Source organism: Juglans regia, chromosome 4 (assembly GCF_001411555.2).
Source record: "Juglans regia cultivar Chandler chromosome 4, Walnut 2.0, whole genome shotgun sequence".
Classification (NCBI taxonomy): Eukaryota; Viridiplantae; Streptophyta; class Magnoliopsida; order Fagales; family Juglandaceae; genus Juglans; species Juglans regia.
This window is the reverse complement of record NC_049904.1, coordinates 23,700,690-23,719,780: the sequence shown is the minus strand read 5'-3', so window position 1 is coordinate 23,719,780 and position 19,091 is coordinate 23,700,690. Positions and strand designations below refer to the sequence as shown.

The following is a 19,091-nucleotide window of genomic DNA, read 5'->3' as shown; positions in this document are numbered from 1 at the left end:
GACCTAAGCAGCTTGTGTATTTAAGAATTATTGCCTCATATAAAGAAAAAGGCCACGTAGAAACGGACACAAAAGAAGAAAGTAAAAGAACAAAAAAATAACTACACAACACACCCAGAAACAACACACCCAGAAATTATACGGATGGACAAAAATTACTGTAGCAGCTCGATAGCGGCTTATTATAATAATAAAATAAAATAGATATATGTGTGTGTGAGAGAGAGATAGAAAGAGACCCACACCGCCAAAAGCCTCAACACGCAAACAGCTTCTTACATAGATAGTACTATCTATTAATAGATCTCTTTCAGCCGATGAAACAACTTAGAATGTTGCCTATTTCTCGACCCAAATGGGAGGCAAAATCTTCAAATTTCATTAATCTTCACTTGTTTTTAGAGTAATTGTTGGGATCTTTGAACCTATCCTATTATAATTTTTATTGTATTTTGCTCATTTAAGAAAAGTGCCGTTGCACAGTTAGTCCAACTCCAGGCTGTTACTTAAAAGTGGAGGAGTCCAATCATTAAATTATAATGTTTGTGGTTAGCACAAAAGATGCTAATTATATATTATCTCCTCAAATCCCTCCCTCCCTATAAGACCATTTGCATGAGTCCCTTTTCTCTTCGCTAAAATCTCAAAACCAAACGTCTCTAACTAGTACATGCAAGTTCGTTCAATTCCGAATTGATCACTCCTCCTCCTACTAGTGTTTTTGCTAATTGTTCTCATCAATAGCTTGAGAAACTTGTTGGAAATGGAGGGTTGCAGAATGACCAATATGGTTTTCATGACCATCTACATTGTGGTTCTTCTGGGTCTTGCTGCTTTCAGAGCCACACTTGCACTTGAAGGCATCATCGGGGCAATACCGCCATCACCGTCGATAGAAAGCTTTGCGTATAATTTGTGTCTACTTCCAGCTGCGCTTGCATTCATTGCTTTACTGATCATGATCACTGCTTATGTTTCTTCTAAATTAAAATTGATCTTTTCATATGCAGCAGTAGGATAGTAATCTTATCATTATTCGAGATTTATGTATAGAAAAAATATATTTGTAATTGTGAATTGTGCAATCGCAGCGTAATCACTTTAAAAAAAGTGAATAAAATATGAGACTCACATGAAAAAAATTAATTTTTTAATAATAAACCTCATTTTTTTTCAAAATGATTACGCGGCGTTTACGCACTTCACAGTTGTAGATAGAATTACTCATTGAGCATCTTTTTTGGCATACTTTCTCATTATTTTGAAGCAAATATTACTACCGCAGCTAACCATACATTTTAATTTCTTAAATTTCCTCCAACAAATTCGAGAAATCCAGCTTATAACTGGTTCTTATGAAATATTACAATTACAAAAATATATAGACAATTATTTTTAGAAAAATTCTATATATAAGTCGGCAGTATAGATAATATATCTAATAAAGTATTTATATGACATAATATGATTTAGATTAAAATTTAAATCTTACAAATTGAATATTAATTATTATTGATGTTCCAATAGAATATTATATTTTTTAATGATAGTGTGGATGGGAAGAGGGTTTAATAATTACCTCTTCAACGGCAATCACCAGGCCCTCGGTCCCAAGGGGTGGAGGTAGGGTTTGGCAAAAACTCCGATGACTTCGACTCCGGCAGATACCCACTTTGACTCGGAGTTGCATATGATTAGGTTATATAATTAAATGAAAAAGTTAAAAATTAAAAATTAAAAAGTACTTATATTTAAGGTATTTACATATTGAGATTAGATGAAATAATATAGGAGATTTGCTATCCCAACACATTAATCTTTCTTAGCAACTGCTAACCATGAAACTGGACCAATTATTTTTGCTACCACTAGGTTTCTATTGAGACCTCCTTATATATTTCTTTTTCTTTAGCAATGAAATTATCTTGACCATAAAAAAGTTCATTAATTTCTAATATGGAAGAAAATAAAAAATAAAAAACAAAAGAAAAAGAAAATAATGGATGATAAACAATATATACGTTCCACGAACAAGAGAAAGTTAAATTAAATTAAATTAATGCAATTTCACATACGTTTTCCAGTTTCAAATTTCAGCTGTAAGACAATGACCGAGTAGTAGATACACGAGCTCTAAAAATGAAACCCTTCCATGCCATGTTTCTCCTCCGGAGCTGTCTACCATGCTTGCTGCTCGTCAGTTCACAGAAATCACCTGCAATTTTACTACTCGTCAGTTCACAAAAAGTACGCTAGATGTTGCATATATTGCACCCTCCAATTACCAATCTAATATTTAATAGCGCCCTCCATTAGTTGGAGTGAAAAATGTGTTTATCATGAAAACATGAGAAATACAAGCACGTTGAAACGACTCAACTCAAAGAAGTTGAAACAGATACATGCCAGCAATCTAGACTTGATTTAGAAAAATTTGACTGGATACCTGCCTGAGTTTTGCGATTGATGTTCTTATTACAACTTATGATATCATATGCACCATTCCATCCGCTATCATCACTCTGTTATCATCTTGAAGTTTCTGAACAAAGTTCAAAGAAAACTTATTAGTTTTCAATTCTACTAGGTGTTCAAATATAGAAAGCTGGCCATAGGCACAGGACAGTACCTCTAACAGGGTTATGATTTCTGTCCTAGAATAACGGACATCTGCTCCAGAGTTGATGACATTCTCTATATCTGCAATGGATATGAGATCCAAGCGGTTTGTCCTCATATGCTGACCAAATAGAGAATTAAATGCTTCTATCCTGCGAGTTGCAAGGGAAAGAAAGAACTAATGTTAAAAGAAACTAAACTAGAGCAAAACCGATAAATTGGAAGGCAAGTATACGCTAACGGAGATGCTTGATAGATGCCAACCTTTCCCGAGAGACATCCGCCGCAGATTGTGCTGCAGGAGGGTCGTCCACTTCCATAGCATCAGTTGTAGGACTATGCAAAGCAACCAAAATGCAAGGGGGAAATCAATTAATGATCATGTAAAATTGGTCAAGCTAATGGAAAATATCAACTACAGACCATATAAAGTTGGTCACTTCTAAAACAAAGGGAACTGAAGAAAGAATCACTATATGTATCTACGGAAAAAACAATTAAAAACTTTTTGGCTCACAAGTTTCATTCTAACTACATAAAATGAACTACTTGGCTTGGTTGTCACAAGTTTCAGATACACATATTGGCCACAAAGAACATTTCCATGTTTAAAACAGATTGCAGAGACAAAATAAAAGAAATTAGTTCATAGATTGCACATCAACGAATTTATGCACCCAGAAATCCACAGGGTGTGGTTATTTATACATGCAAATGTATCTACAGACGAACCTTGTATGTAATTATAAATATGAAAAAAAGTATTTCAATAGAAGCCAAATAATTAAGTCTTTTCTGCGACCAATTTTTTAGAGAAATTTGCACATACTATATCTGTAAAGAAAATACAGCCTATTGACTCACCCTTCTTTATCAGAAGTGCCACTATCAGGTCTATCTTTTTTTCCAGGACGATGGTCTCTATCATTTCCGCCAGGATGATGGTCAGCCCTGCGTTTTCTTTCCATTTCTCTTTCTCTTTCTTGCTCACGCTCCTCCATTTCAGCCAATTCCTTGTGATATATTGCGAAATTTAAAACTTTCAGGGCAGCTTCAACATCAGACTTAGAAACCTGCCAAAAAAGATCAATAATCCTGAACTATGACAAAAAAGCAGAAAATAATGAATGCATAAATTTACATCGTGTCCATCAAACATCTGAAGCAAAATAAAAAGGTGATAAAGTAAGACCTAAAGTTCGAATCAAATAAAACCTTTGTATATGCAGTTGCTTCAGATTGAGAAGCATTAGAAGACTCATTTCAGCATCTTATCATACAAACGACGAGAGAGAGAGAGAGAGAGAGAGAGAGAACCAGGTACCTTTCTGCTCAACTTCAACTTGGCATGAGCAGTTGAGAGGCGTATTATTGTTTCTAAGGTCCTTGCAGTCATTGGAAGTGTTCCTCCAGTCTACAGAAAGCATCATGAGTTTGTGAAGAGAAAAACCATTGCTTAATTGTTCAATATCTTTGCTGATGGATTATAATGTACTGACCTTTGTAGTTGAAGCAGAATTTCTTAGCTCTGCATATGCTGTTGCAATGTGTTCAGATGCCTGCGAAGAAAGTTGTTAGGAACGGTACTGGGGACATCAAGGTGGAAATAAAGGAATGAATGAAGCGTCGTGACCTCATCAGTCAGCTCAGGCTGAATCCTATGCTTTGCATAATGAATGTACTTTTTAAGAAACTTGATAGTAAGGGTATCACGCTTTCGACCCCTTTCTGTTCTCTTCCCATGTAGCATTCGGTTGTATTTGACAAAAACGGAGTCAGTATCAGCTTCATCTTCTCTTCCATACCTCAAGCTCCCATCAATTGTCGCCTCACCTACAATTTTAACTCTTTAATCAGTCTCATTCATAGAGGTCACTAGTCTTCTAAGCATGAGAGCCTTCTCAGCATACCTCCATCAATTGCCGAACGAAACCGGTGCATGCGCAAGACATGCTCTGTGATTTGACGATCAATATCGGGATCCATTTGATCCAGTACTATGAAGAGTAAATCAAAACGAGATAGCAAAGAGTCCGGGAGTCCAATATTCTTTGTTGGAGTCAATGAACGATCATACTGTGCAACCATTCAGTACGTAGCACAAAATCAAGTTATCAATGGCCTAACATTTGTGGGTAACTGCACCACAATTACTATCAAATTTACTACTTACAGTTCCATATATGGGATTTGCGGCAGCGACCACACTACATCGAGCATTCAGTGATGCATGAATACCAGCTTTGGCAATAGTTACAGTCTGCTGCTCCATGACTTCATGTATAGCAACACGATCTTGATCATTCATCTTGTCAAACTCATCAATGCAGACAACGCCTCGATCAGCAAGAACCATTGCACCAGCTTCTAACCTTCTTTCTCCTGATCAAAACCACTAGTAAATTCCTAACCTGAATAAGAAAAAATACCACTGAATGCTTAATGCTAGAGCAAGTTAGACACTCTACCAGTTTCTTGATCTGAAGTAACTGCAGCAGTCAAGCCAACACCAGAAGAACCCCGACCGGTGGTTGATATGGCCAAGGGAGCAATATTAATAATTGCTCTCAGAAGTTGAGACTTGGCGACAGAAGGATCACCAACCATCATCATGTTAATGTCACTAAAAGAAATTATTCGTCGGTTTAGTAGTACTTAATGCAATTCTTATTGTAGGGAGAATTCCAAAAGGGAGGGGAGCAATGTAAATTTGCATATATTACAATATAATATTAGGGAAAAAGACAAAACTCACCCTCTTAAGTGAGTTCCATTCTTTAAGTTCTTTTCTACTCCGCCAAGCATCAATAAAATCACTGCTTTCTTTATCCACGAATGCCCATATATAGAAGGGGCAAGTGAATTACCAAGTAGGTCAAATGCATCATCTCTCTCAGCTATTTTTTTAATATTTTTTAAATCTTCAGGACTATAAATTGGAGCATTTGCCTCCTTGTTGAGAAGAGAAACATTGTTAGCTACCAAAACAGTCCTACACAACAAGACCATCGAATCACACTCCTAACTTGAAGAAACAATATTTTCAAAGAGCAAGGAAATAACGTTGAGGACACATGAACTACCTGAATACTCCATTTACACTTCCCTTGCTTCTACCAGGAAGAGCTTTATATATCCCTACAATACCCACACGATCTCCAGGCTTGCATGAATCAACCAGGTCATCCTCAACGATGACATCCACCGTCCTTGGAAGTTGACCAGGAGCAGAATTCTCAGGTACTTCTTGCATTGATAAGGTTTGATGATCTTTGTACTTGCACAGTCCATATTCAGTCACCAATAAGTTGCCTTTGTCATCCTGAGGCAGAATTTTTTATTAGAAAGATCATTCTCTGATACACACAAAATTACAAAAGCAAACAACTTGACATTACCCTTGTAGGATATACAGACCCTGTGGGCAAGCCTATATTAGATGCAATGTCTCGATATTCACGGGCGGTAAAGTTTCCTGTTGTGGGGCAGAAGTGAACACTTTTTACAACCTTTGGCCTCACAAGAGAACCTAGACAAGCGTAACATACCAAATTAGATTTATCCATATCTAGAAAATTGTCAAAACAATGTCGAGGGACTACCTGAATTGCTAATTCTAATATCATAGGCCTTATGAGTTACAAGCGATTTGATCAAATATACATGAAAATTTAGAAAAGTTAAAAGAATACAGTACATTTGGTGACAATGCCCTCCACGCAGACCATAGAGCCAATGAATTCAGAAAGAAGTTCTCTCGGTGTGACACGGCGAGACACAAAAGGGCCTTCAAACCCCACAAGAACTTGCTCTGCTTCCTTCAAGTACTTCGGATCAATAGATTTGGCAGCATCAGTGACGGCATCGCAGAAGGGTTGCATGTATTCACTCGGGTTCTTGAGAATCCTGAATATCAAAAGCAGGGAAACCATTTTTTTAATCAACAGGGAAATCAATTTGAAACGTAGGGATAGGGGCGGAAAAAGAATTTGAGCATCTGAGTTTTACACTTTTGGACCCAAGAAGAAAACAGTTCGCTCTCAGCTACCGCACGAGACGGAAGCTGACTAAGAGCATTGGCAATGGACTAGTCAAATGCTAATGCAAGTCTAAATTTTAGTTAGATGTGAGAAAAAGCTTCTACATTGGACTAGCCAATGGTCCAAAACTTAAGACTTGATGAATAGTAAATCTTAAGTCCTCTCCAAATATGGCTAGCTACTATTCACAATAGAAAGCAATATTTAATTATTTCATCACTTCCCTCTCTCTTTGAATGGTAAAACATGCATGACATGTACATTATTTCTACTGATTGATAGAGTAGACACATTATTTCTACAAAGCATAAAGATCTAAGAAATATATAAATTGTATTTGCAAAAAAAAATAATAATAATAATATAATATAATATTATTATTTTAATTTTATAATGGCTAGTCCAATGTGGACTCACCTAGTTAAAAATTGATATTATAGCTAAAAATTAAGATTCTAGTTAAATTTTAGACTTGGCAATGGTCTAACCACTGCATATGCATTAGCATTAGCATTAGCATTAGCATTGGTCTAATGCAAATATGCAAAGTCATATTTGCATAATATGATCTTAAAATCTTCCACATTGACTTATGCATATCCAAATATTTAGCTACTTATGAATAGTGCTTATCCAAATTTGGATAATTACTATTCACTCTACAAATCATATTTAAATAATTATTTCTCTCTCCTACTCTCTCTCACACAATCCTTTCGTTTTCTCCCTCCTTTAACAACAAAACAAACATTCACTTGCACATTTATTTTATTATTATAATATATTATATATATATTTTTTCATTTTATTATATTTTTAATATATTATTATTAAAAAATTATATTTTTTATTATTACATTTGTATTATTAATGTCAAATATATGTAGTGGATGTTAATTGTAAAATATATATAAAAAAATTGATTTTAGCAAAAAAGTAATAATAATAAAATAATAATATTTTATTATTATTTTGTCTCAAATATGCATAAACCAATGTAAAAATTTTGCTTGAATGGTAAAGTGGATATGCAAAAGAGGTAATTTTGCATATGCATATGCATAAACCAATGCTAATGCTCTAAGAATTTATATATATGGTTTAGAAACTATCCGAGAAAATTTATAGTTAACTTTTCGTATATGTTCTTTAAACGAAAAAGAAAACAGCTAATTCAAAGACCCAAAGCATGAGTTATCGCCGTGTTCATGGCAGAAGGTAACCGACATCGCCCAACATATGACTCAAATGAGTTTTCTTAGCAACCAAAAAGCGATTAGTGCTCCATCTGTTTGCCAAATCCTCAAAGCTCCTAACTCAAAACCCTTCAACATCAAAAAGAGCCGATACAGCAAAACTTGTCAACTCTTTTGTGTTTAAGGAAAAACAATTTCTTTTTTTTTCATCCCTAAGAAGCAGCAACCCAGATTTGGCGTAATCGAGGTTGAGCATTCCCCAATTACAGGAGCCAAACAAAAGGGATCGCGAGATATTTTGTGTACTGGACTATTTGTGAGCATTACCTGGTGCCCAAGTCACGGAAGGAGTGGAGATCGGAGATGTTGACGATGAGGCGGCGGCGCTTGTGGTTTATCATGGCCTTGATCTCGTCCATGTATATCCCCTTCCCCACCTGATCGTAACCATCATCATGAAATTAGCGGACCAAAAAACAGAGAGAAAATCCCAAAAGCACAAAACGAGAGAGAGCGAGGGAGGGAGAGGGGTTTTGGAGAGACGCACATCTTGATCCAAGAATTCCAAGAACTCTCGCTTGTGAGCTGCCCTCAGTTCGTCGCTGATGTCCATTTCTCCGTCTTTTCTTTTTTCCTTCACCTCTCTGCTTCTGCTTCTGCTTCTGAGTGAGAGAGAGAGAGAGAGAGAGAGCAGTCGCGAAACAGACGAGAGAGACTCTAAGGGGCTACTTTTGGCGGGAAATGGACGGTCGTTTCCTATATTTTGGCGCGAACCTTTTTGATATTTTTTTAGGCTAATGAGTCTGGATGTGTGCGTCTGTGTCAGCGTGGCGAAAATGATTTTTGTGAAATAAAAAATTTTATTATTCTCTCAAAGTTTTTTTTTAAATAAAAAAAAATCATGTCGACATTGATACGTGATTTGATGCGTCAAACTGTTTGTATCTAACAATATATTTTTTTTTTGAAACATTCATTTTGCAAGCGAATTCGCACATTAATACTGACATGTAAGATATCTATTTAATAAAACGGTACAAAATGAGACAGAAATGATTTTTGTGATATAAATGATCTTATTTTTCTCTCAAGATATTACTTTTCTTATTTTTCTTTTGAATTAAAAAAGTCCTATCAGCATCGGAATGCGGTTTAGTGCGTCAAACCACTTGTACTTAATAAGTCTCTTTTTTTTTTGGAAAAGTTTTATTACAAGCGAATTCGCGTACAAAACTGCATACTGATACTGACATGTAAAGCATCCGTTTAATAAAACGCTATAAATAAAGACGGAAATGATTTTTGTGAGACGGAGGATCTTGTTGTTCTCTCAAAATTTTCTTTTTTTTTTTATTATTCTTTTGAATAAAAAAAATCATGTCAGCATCGATACGCAGTTTAATGCACCAAACTACTTGTACCTAGCAAGACTATTTTTTTTTTCTTTTCCTCCCTAGATTTGATGGATAAATAATTCATGTTCTTTTTATTTTGTTATTTTATTATTTTTCTTTTGCTTAAGGAATTTTTTCCTTTTCCGGAATTAATAATTATTGAAGATTTTCAATTTCAAATTTTTTATTTTGTCATTTATTTATTACGTAATCGTTTCAATTTTCTCAAACTCTAAAATAAAATACAAAAAATAATACAATTTTTTCAAATTTAAAAATAAAAAATATATTAAAAAATATTTTGAAATAATTTATTAACTTTATAATATTTTTATTCAACTTTTTCTCTCTTATTTGTCAAAATCTAATAAAACATATTAACTCAAATTATTTCACTATTATTCACATATATTTTAAGTATCCAAACAAGCCCTTAATTAAAAGTTATTTTAAAAAAATTATTTTCTCTTTTCATGATGATATTATACAATGAGAGAGAGAGAGAGAAGATTTGAAATCCAATTAACACACTCGTATTTTTTAGGCTAATATGGAACCATTTACCTCTATCATCAGGTACGACTTTGATCTTGGCAAAAGGATCTAAGAGCATACTTTATATCTAAATTGATAAAATGCAAGAAATATTAAATTGATAAACAACAATAAGTCAAACACTCACACTATCTGACCACACGACTACATCCTCTTAAGAATGTATAAATCTATAATCACAAGGCTTCCCGTTGCATAAAAGTTACCAAAATTCCAAATTGTGCAAGTTACATGAGGGCACAGTTAAAACCCCACGTTTCCAGGCCATTAAATACATTTTATGCAAAGTTTTACTATTCATCATCTGCACACACAATACACCATACTTATTTTTATTTTTTTATTTTTATTCTTTTTAAACTAATTAGATTTTTATACTAATCATTCATTTAATATGCATTTGATAATAGGAAAAAAAATAAGTGTAGTATGCGAGAATGATGAATATAATTTTTTTTTATGCAACTCTAATAGCACCACTAGCCTAGCATGCAAAGAGGAACCACAAGGTTAGGCTTCAAAAAAAACCAAGGGGTTGGCCAAAGTGGTGAAGACATTAGTCTTAGAATATCACTCTATTCCAGGTCCAAGGTTCAATACCTTATGGATGCAAACAATCCTTTGAGAGCAACGATTTAACCAGTTCCATGTAGGAAAACTTCCAAGGGTGCGAGACATGAGATCGAGATTTACTTTGTAGGAGTGGATCCGAAGAATGGTGAAGACCTTGGTCTTAGGATATCACTTCATTTAAGATCCAAGATTCAACAACGATTTAACTAGTTCTGTGTAGGAAAACTTCCGAGAGTGCGGTGCACGGGACCGATATTTACTCTGCAGGGGTGGGTCCGAAATGTGGTGAAGACCTTGGTCTTAAGGTATCACTTCATTCAAGGTCCAAAGTTCAACACCTTATAAATGCAAACAAGCATTTGAGACCAACGATTTAACCAGTTCCGTATAGGGAAACTTCCAAAGGTGCGGTACACGAGATCGAAACTTACTCTGCTGGAGTGGGTCCGAAGGGTCCAGACATTAAAAAAAAACCTGGCAAATTTATTTTTTGTTCCGTATTTTCAGTCCATTTTGTGAAATTTTAGTTATTTACATTCCAATAAATGGAAGGAGAGAGATTATAAGACTGATGTATATATAAGCAGAAAACCTGGCAAATTTATTTTTTGTTTTATTTTTCTCTGTTGAATGCGCAATTTAAAACCGAATATGCCCTTGACACGCCACTAGCCCGATAGAGGGAATTGTTCCGAAGTAAAGACGCCACAGAGTACCTAAGCTAGAATTCAACACAAAATTATTAAGAAAAAAAATAATACAATGGCTTGATAAGCATACAGTGAACTCACTAACAAACAGCCTCATCTCCTACAAGAAATCCAGAATGGCTGGATGATCAAGGTCTGAATGCTGAAAAGGCAACAACGGAGTTGTGTCCACCAAATCCAAATGAATTTGAAATGGCTGAAATCATGAGACACTAGTGAGTAATTAAAATCTTCAATGCTAGGGCTTCCTGAGCAATTGGAAATGAAAATGCTATGGTGTTTCAAGGTTTGAGCATCTTACCAACATTCACTTCATGCTGCTGCTTTTTACTTGCAACGGTGTTGAACTCAACTGATGGCTCTGGATTCTGCATCCATCAAAGAAAACACTTCATTCATTGTGTTCCCAACAATAAAGACAATGATTTGTAATGTTACTTATAAAAAAGTGAAAAGAAAAAAATTAAAAAACACTGTTCAATTAGTTATATCTGCAGTGACTATGGTGCAAAGTAATGTTTGGAACACCCTGTTACATTCAGCACTATATTACCACATTAACCACATATTCCATCTCATAATTTATTCCCAATCAAATATCAAAGGCAAACCAGTATGATGTATTGAACCATAAGCAGTATAAGAATCAAAACTGGCTATAATGCCATGGAATGTGTTGAACTTGAATCTGTGTTTCACAAATTAATTCTAATGACATTCTCCAAAGCAAGTGTCAATAGAAAGTAGGACATACAAATTGATTTATGGTAGGATGCAGCCATCCTGTTGTTATCGCTTTCACAGTTGCGATGGCTTCCAAACCCCCAGCAGCGCCAAGGCAATGTCCAATCATTGACTGCAACAGAATAAACACAACAACAGACCAAGATTCAGATAACCAGCTTAAATTTGAAAGAAAGGAAATTAAAGCATGCACTTGGAGAAAGAATACCTTTGTGGCATTGATTTTGATCTCCGAAGTATTCTTGAAAACTTTTTTTATGGCATTTATCTCAGCTAGGTCACCCGCAAGAGTGGAAGTTGCATGTGCATTTATGTAGTTAACCTGAAAAAAAATGAAAAAAACAAAAAAGAAACAAAAAATTAATTCTGCCTTTTTAGGGAGTCCATATTTTATACACCATTTATGTCATATCAGAAAGTTAAATTCGTCAGATGGTCCAAAAGTACTTAGCATTATGTTAGTCCATTCCATCTCAATCATAGGCTGCTGAGGAGGAGTTATAAATCTCAATGACAAATATGCATAACGATTTGTATGTACTTTTTATACTTTCAAACAGAAAGCATCATGTCATAGAAGGGCTTTGTGTTACTGTTCAGGTAGAAGTCACATATTACCAACTATGAGTGGATATGATGTGTTACTGTGCAGTAACAGCCCAATCTTTCATAAAATAGAAAGGGAGTTACAGCACTTAAATATCACATCAAAACAACAAAACTTTATGGCCATCTTTCGGCTCAGCTAGAAAGATCTTTCACACCATTCTACTCTATCTAAGGCCATCATCATGCCACTTCACAACAACAGTAGTCCTTCCTGGCTTCCCTTCTTCTTGCAACACTCTTAATTTGATCCATATGAGTGCTTGGTAAAGCAACCGTGAATTATTAGTTCTAATCACCAATGATCAAACTGTCTCTGACTTTGTCCCCAATGGTACTAATTAACTTCTCACAGATAGATGTTCAGAACCCTTCCTGTCTAGCCACCATCTATTTCCAATATATTTGTTTAGACAGGTTCACTACAGAGCATACAGTCTCCTAATAATGCCAATGAATTTCCACTTGAAATTATTACAACTACACCAATCAGAGTCTCCTCCAAAAGTGCTTGCACTTCATCCATCCTCTTTTAGACTATGGGCAACATCAGTGTCAGTTCCCGACTCCAACTATTTGGGATCTTGTAAGTACTAAATCATTCTCTACCATTACAAAATATTTCAAATAAGCTGTAACCCCCATGAACCAAACTCAATGAGTTTAAACTTGAGATAACAAATTGTATAAGTTTAGCAACTCTCATAAATTTTGTCCATTCCTAAATAGATTAGCAGTTCAAGTTCTTGCTTATTTCTTAATCATGGTAAGCTTAAACAGAATATAGTACTCAACTAAATGATCATTAGTCTGAATACATGGCAAAGAAAGGTTTACCTCATAATGGAAGACAGATGAAATAGAAGAAATGTACCATCCTAGAGTAAATTAAAGGGAATGGCCACTAGATATATACAGAAAAGGGAGCGCATATGCATGCACAAACAGAAGTAAACAAATCAGATAAGAGGTTTGTGTGTGTGTGTGTGTGAGAGAGAGAGAGAGAGAGAGAGAGAGCATATGGTGATGGAAAGAGTAATTATGAAAGTGAATTTTGAGACAAGAAAGATAGCATGAACAATATCCTATGTTTTAATTAATAACTAAAAAGAAAAAGAGCACCATACAGCTAAAATATTGATCTGGAAAAATAAGAATACCTCCTCAGGTGACACACCGGCATCTTCAAGGCTGCTCTCAATGCATGAGGACACACCAAGTCCATCTGCTCTTGGATCAGTCATATGATAAGCATCACAATTAATGGCACCTCCTAAATACTCAGCGATAATTGGTGCACCTCGTTTCATTGCATGTTCCAAGCTCTCCATTATCTGTCATGAAAATCTCACTTTACACTTATAATCACCTAAATTCATATAGAAAAATTACACATCATTACAACCATCATACAAAGCAAGATTATTAACATTTAATCAATTAAAATTAGAAGAAAAATATGCATGTAATTTCTGATGGGACACCAATGTTAATCGCAAGTAGGTCATCACCTACACTAATTACCCAGGAGAACCTGCAATAGTTCTGCTCTGAAGCACCCACAATGATTGCACCTTCGTCTGTTAGATGGTTGGCATTCCCAACCCAATTGGATTCCCCCCATATGGACCAGTCTAAAAGCATACCAGAAAGCCAGAGTTGTCAACTAGTCAATGTAATTTCCGTCTTTTGTTACATATGTTAGGAGTGGGGGGTGGGCCTCCGAGCCGTCTTCTTCCCATGCTCGTCTTCTTCTCTTTCTTGTCCTTTTCTACTGCTCCTCTTCTTCTTCTTCTTCTCCTCCTCCTCCTCCTCCTCCAGGTCTTTCGAGAAAGATCTACGTTTTCCATTTGGTTTTTTTGTGTTCTAGACCTAGATCTGAATTTTCAAACTAGATCTATGTTTTGTGGTTTGAGTTTCATTTTTTTTACATAGATTTTCGTTAGATCTTTGATTTGGCGTTGATCTTGGCCTGATCTACAGGCAAAGGGGATAAAAAATCTGCCCGCCTGGTCAATGGGGACGGACAGACCAAACAAGGGGGCAGGGGGCCATATCACCACCCTGCCCAGGTGGAGGCAGGGTAAGGGAAGGGCTGCTGCCCATCCATGTAGGTCGGGTAGCAGGCCTAACGTATGCAGAGTACACTTATGCCCTTCATACACAACTAGCATAGAAAGAGATGCAGGCTTACCAATACTCCAGCTCCTTCACCCATGACAAATCCATCTCGACCTTTATCCCATGGTCTTGAAGCAGTTTTTGGATCATCGTTCCTCTGAGATAAGGCTCTGCATGCAACAAAACCACCCAGTCCAATGGGAATAATGGCGGCTTCAGTCCCACCTGCAATCATCAGATCAGCCTCACCCTGACGGATATGATTTGCAGCTGCATAGAAGCAATAATTGGAGGTGGCACAAGCTGTCGAAATTGAGTAATTTGGGCCCATGAAGCCTATATCAATTGCAAGCAATGCAGACCCCATGTTGGTTATAGCATAGGGAATGAAGAAAGGGGTTATTTTCCTGTGACCTTTCTCTATTAAAGACTCAACACCATCAGAAAAGACTGTAAGACCACCCATCCCTGTTCCCACAAGCACACCAGCTCGCTCCTTATCAATCTGCAGCAAATATCACCAATCAAAATGAGTCAAGCATATTGCTGAACTAAGAAGAAAATCAAAAGGCAAAGGAACACTGAGTTAATCTTGTATAATGCATCAAGATTTAATCTTTAAAGGCAAGGTGAATGCTTGGTAGAAATTTAAAATATGTATATATATATATATATATGAAATTGTCTCAGACTAATATTATAGAGACTAGGGAGATTCGACTAAAATTAAGGATGAAACATTTGATGCACTCAAATATGTTATTTTACTAGCATAAGGAAAATCCATCTCATCATTTTCATCATGTCACAAATAGAGCAAATGGAACAACTTTTGTTTTTTTATATATAAGTAAAAACTTTATTAATATCAATAGAAGACTAGGCGAAGCCCAAGTACATAGGACGTATACAAGAGAAACCACCTAGCTAAGAAGAAGAAATAGATACAAGTAAATCCTGAAAATTAGACCCATTAAAATCTATAGCGACAAACTGTCATCTAGAGACATGACACAGCATCACACGCGGTTCTTATTGCCGGATATGCATGCTCATTGCGTATATGCAATCTCTTCAGTCAAAAAGCTGCACCACCATTATCCTAAATTTGCAATCCCTTGAACCTGAGGCTAATCAAGTGATATATATATATATATATATATATATATATAAGTGCTTGGTTCACAATGTCCAAACCTCCCAATTTTAGGGAGGGACAATGTAGGCAGCATAACTTCAAACATCATTCCAGGGGGCACACCATGAGACTTTTAAGAAAAGGGAAAAACAGGTAAGTTATTGATCATCTTACATCGACAATCTAAAAAAATTCAACCCAACTATATAGGATCAATTGATGTCACATATAAAGTTATATTTTCAATCGACGTTACATGCATGTCAACAATTTGGGCAAGCATTGCCAACCTATACCATGAGCTGTTTTTTGTTACCCAAATCATTTTGTAAGGAGTTAGAAGGGTTGCTTGCAAAGTTCTGGTGGGGACAATGACGGACTGAAAGTAAGATGCATTGGATTAGCTGGAAAAAATTTTGTTCTTCAAAGATGAAAGGAGGTATGGATTTTAAGAACCTTGAGCTGTTTAACTTAGCTTTGCTTGCTAAACAAGGATGGCGGTTGATTCAAAACCCTCATTCGTTACTTCATCAAGTTTTTAAAGCTAAGCATTTTCCTACCACAAATTTTTTACAATCTAATGTAAATAGGAGGTCCTCTTATGTATGGCGAAGTATTTGTGCTGCTAAGCCTCTTTTGCAAAGTGGGTGCATTTGGCGGATAGGGAGGGGTGACAAAGTCCGAATCCTTCATGATAAATAGGTACCAATCTTTTGGTTACCTCAGACTCTACCTCTTAACTATGTTTTACAAGATGATTCTAAGGTGAATTTGCTTATGAATTTGGATCATAGTACTTGGAATGTGGATTTAGTTAAAGCTGTTTTTCCTCCTAGTGTTGCGAGTGCAATTATTCAGCTTCCTAGATTTTCAAGAAAGTGTGAAGATAAACTTGTGTGGAGTGGCACAAGACTGGTGTATATTCAGTAAATTCTAGGTAGCCTTGAATTTGTTTGATTCTGCTGTTGGGGCCGAAAGTTCTCACTCACATAGATCTTCCATATTTTGGCATCAGTTTTGGAATCTGAATCTTCCAAATAAGGTTAAAAACTTTGGATCGCAAGCTTGTAAGGATAGTCTTCCAACCAAAATGAATTTAATGAAGACAGATATTCTTTCAACTGTGGGTTGTCCTCATTGTCACTTGGCTGAGGAGGATTGCTATGATATTTTTTTTTTGTGGCTGTCCAGATGTACAAAAGGTGTTGGCAGTTCGCTGTCCACCAGTTTTATCTTGTTTGGAGGCTGCTGTTTGTTATATAGATGTGGTTTGGGAATTAATGCAACTTGATGTAACTTTAGTTCCTATTTTTATTACCATTTCGTGGGGAGTCTAGAAGTTTAGGAACTTGAAATTATTTCAGAATTCTACTTGTGTGCTGCAAGAGGTTGTTGATGATTGTTTAGCATATGTTGAGAGTTAAATTACCGTTAAACAATCCCAGTTGGTGGTAGGAAGGAGCTTGTGCTCTCTTGGAAGCCTCCTACTCCAGGAATGGTAAAGCTAAATTTTGATGGTGCTTTGTTTCGATCTTCGGACTTTGAGGGTATTGGGGCTATGAAGGAATGAAAAATGTGATGTTTTATTTGCTTTGAGTCGGAAGGAACCCCTAGGGGTTGGCTCAAGTGGTAAAGGCCTTGGGCTTGGGGGTATGCTCCCCCTAGGTCTAAGGTTCAAATCCCATTGGGTGCAAACAATCTCTAGGGGCCATCGGACTGGGGGATTTTTCCCTTGAATTACCCGAGGTGCACTTGCGATAAACTCCTTGCCGAGGGCCTGTGCACCATGGGATTAGTCGAGACGTTGTTCCTGGACACCTGGTGCCAATCAAAAAAAAAAAAATTGCTTTGAGTCGGAAGGAATTTGGGCTGTTTTAAGGGGATGATATAGAGGCATTGGCTGCCTTAAGGGGTCTTCAAATGATATTGACTTTAGGTTTCTCAAGTTTGTTATTGGAAGGGGATTCATTGTCAGTTATTGAGGCTATTGGAATTTGGTTCACACGAGCCAAACTTTTCAAGGCAAGGGAATCTGATTTCTGAATTCAAAGTCTCCTTTCTCGATTTGCAGCGTATGAAGTAGTTCATGTAGGTCGACAAGGAAATAAAGCAGCTCATTTACTCACAAGGCATGCTCGCTTTATGGATGATCAGTGGTGGCATCAGTATCCAGATTTTATTCATTCACGGGTCATGCTTGATTCCAATTTGTAATTGTATTAACTTTGTTATTGGTCCTATTAATATGAATGCCAATGGTTCACTTAAAAAAAAAAAAGGTACAATAAAGCGTAGCATAAGAATCGGAGACAAGTAATACTGTAATAATGAACCTTAGAGAGCTTGTCGCCGCCGAGATCAGCATCCTCGAGCGCTTTCTTGCCAGCGACAATGCAGTACCTGATGCAATCGTCGAGGCGACGGTCATTCTTTCCATCTATGTACCCCTCGGAGCGGAACCCATGGATCTGGCCAGCGAACCGGGTGGGGAACTTGGAGGCATCAAACCGGTCGATGGGGCCGATCCCACTCTCGCCCTCGAGAAGCCTGTTGTAATACTCATCGACGTTGTTTCCGAACACGGAGACCAAACCCGTCCCGGTGATCACGACCCGCTTCTTGGGGTCCTTCTCGCGTTTCGGCGCCGAGACGGTGGGCTGGGACGACGCTGCATTGACGGAGAGGCGGCGCCTGGTGAGGAGATAGGAGGAGTTCTTACGAATTGGGCCGAGCGGAGAGGGATGCAGGGTCGGGGATTGAAGAGCCTGCATGGTTGTCTCCGAAAGAGAGAAGGCTTGACGACGATAACGATGCTGCGAATTTTTTGCCTTTTTGTTTTGGAAGTGAGAGTTACGAGGGACCAGAGAAATGTGTCATGTGATGTTCCGTGTTCGTGAGATTGGTGCTGTGTCGTGTTGGGTTTGATAAGTTAGTTTTGCTTTTTTATGAGCACGTTTTTTTCCTTCATTGTAATGAGCCAGTAGTTAGTTTTGCTATAAGTAACGTCCGGAGTACTGATACTAATCTTTCTTAACTAATACAATGACACGATTATTAAACTAATCAAACTTTTTAACATGATAAAGCATCATCATTTGCTATTACAATAGTTAGGGGTACTTTACATTTAAACGAAAATAATAAGTCAATTACACGGATTATCTAGATTGACACATATTAGTCGTATCTAAATTAGTCGACCTAAACTCTATTACACTAAAACTTAATCGTTAATACAACATCAAATTCATATTAAATTCGCAAGTAGTTCCTTATAAGACTCATAAAAGACCTGATTTTGTTTAGGAATAAAGGTAGAAACCTTATTTTGGTTCAACAGATTTAGTACTTCTAGGTTACGTGAATTTAATTTCGTGCATTGCTAACAATAAAAG

The 19,091-nt window shown here is 36.6% G+C and overlaps 2 protein-coding genes across 4 annotated transcripts; both read right to left on the bottom strand.

Moving 5' to 3' along the window:
• Window positions 1-2,000: 2,000 nt before the first annotated feature.
• Window positions 2,001-8,567, bottom strand: LOC108990186 (DNA replication licensing factor MCM3). Of its 2 annotated transcripts, none has more exons than XM_018964069.2 (17): window positions 8,403-8,567; window positions 8,183-8,292; window positions 6,317-6,525; window positions 6,018-6,148; window positions 5,703-5,941; window positions 5,375-5,611; window positions 5,088-5,242; window positions 4,793-5,001; window positions 4,530-4,695; window positions 4,253-4,452; window positions 4,119-4,178; window positions 3,944-4,033; window positions 3,484-3,692; window positions 2,884-2,955; window positions 2,630-2,771; window positions 2,447-2,542; window positions 2,001-2,215 (listed from the first exon to the last, which is right to left on the bottom strand). In XM_018964069.2, the coding sequence occupies exons 1-16, from the start codon at window positions 8,466-8,468 to the stop codon at window positions 2,483-2,485; spliced, it is 2,355 nt and encodes a 784-aa protein (XP_018819614.1). In that variant the 5' UTR covers window positions 8,469-8,567; the 3' UTR covers window positions 2,001-2,215; window positions 2,447-2,482. The 2 variants fall into 2 exon arrangements, with proteins under 2 accessions (XP_018819614.1, XP_018819612.1); XM_018964067.2 differs by having other exon boundaries at window positions 2,008-2,215; window positions 2,451-2,542.
• Window positions 8,568-10,956: 2,389 nt separating this feature from the next.
• LOC108990265 (3-oxoacyl-[acyl-carrier-protein] synthase I, chloroplastic) lies at window positions 10,957-18,667 on the bottom strand. Of its 2 annotated transcripts, XM_018964172.2 has the most exons (8): window positions 18,030-18,628; window positions 14,632-15,063; window positions 13,598-13,771; window positions 12,040-12,153; window positions 11,842-11,943; window positions 11,389-11,455; window positions 11,169-11,283; window positions 10,957-11,098 (listed from the first exon to the last, which is right to left on the bottom strand). In XM_018964172.2, exons 1-7 carry the CDS (start codon window positions 18,465-18,467, stop codon window positions 11,216-11,218), a joined length of 1,395 nt encoding a protein of 464 aa, XP_018819717.1. In that variant the 5' UTR covers window positions 18,468-18,628; the 3' UTR covers window positions 10,957-11,098; window positions 11,169-11,215. The 2 variants fall into 2 exon arrangements, with proteins under 2 accessions (XP_018819717.1, XP_018819716.1); XM_018964171.2 differs by having other exon boundaries at window positions 10,957-11,283; window positions 18,030-18,667.
• Between the last annotated feature and the right edge of the window lie 424 nt (window positions 18,668-19,091).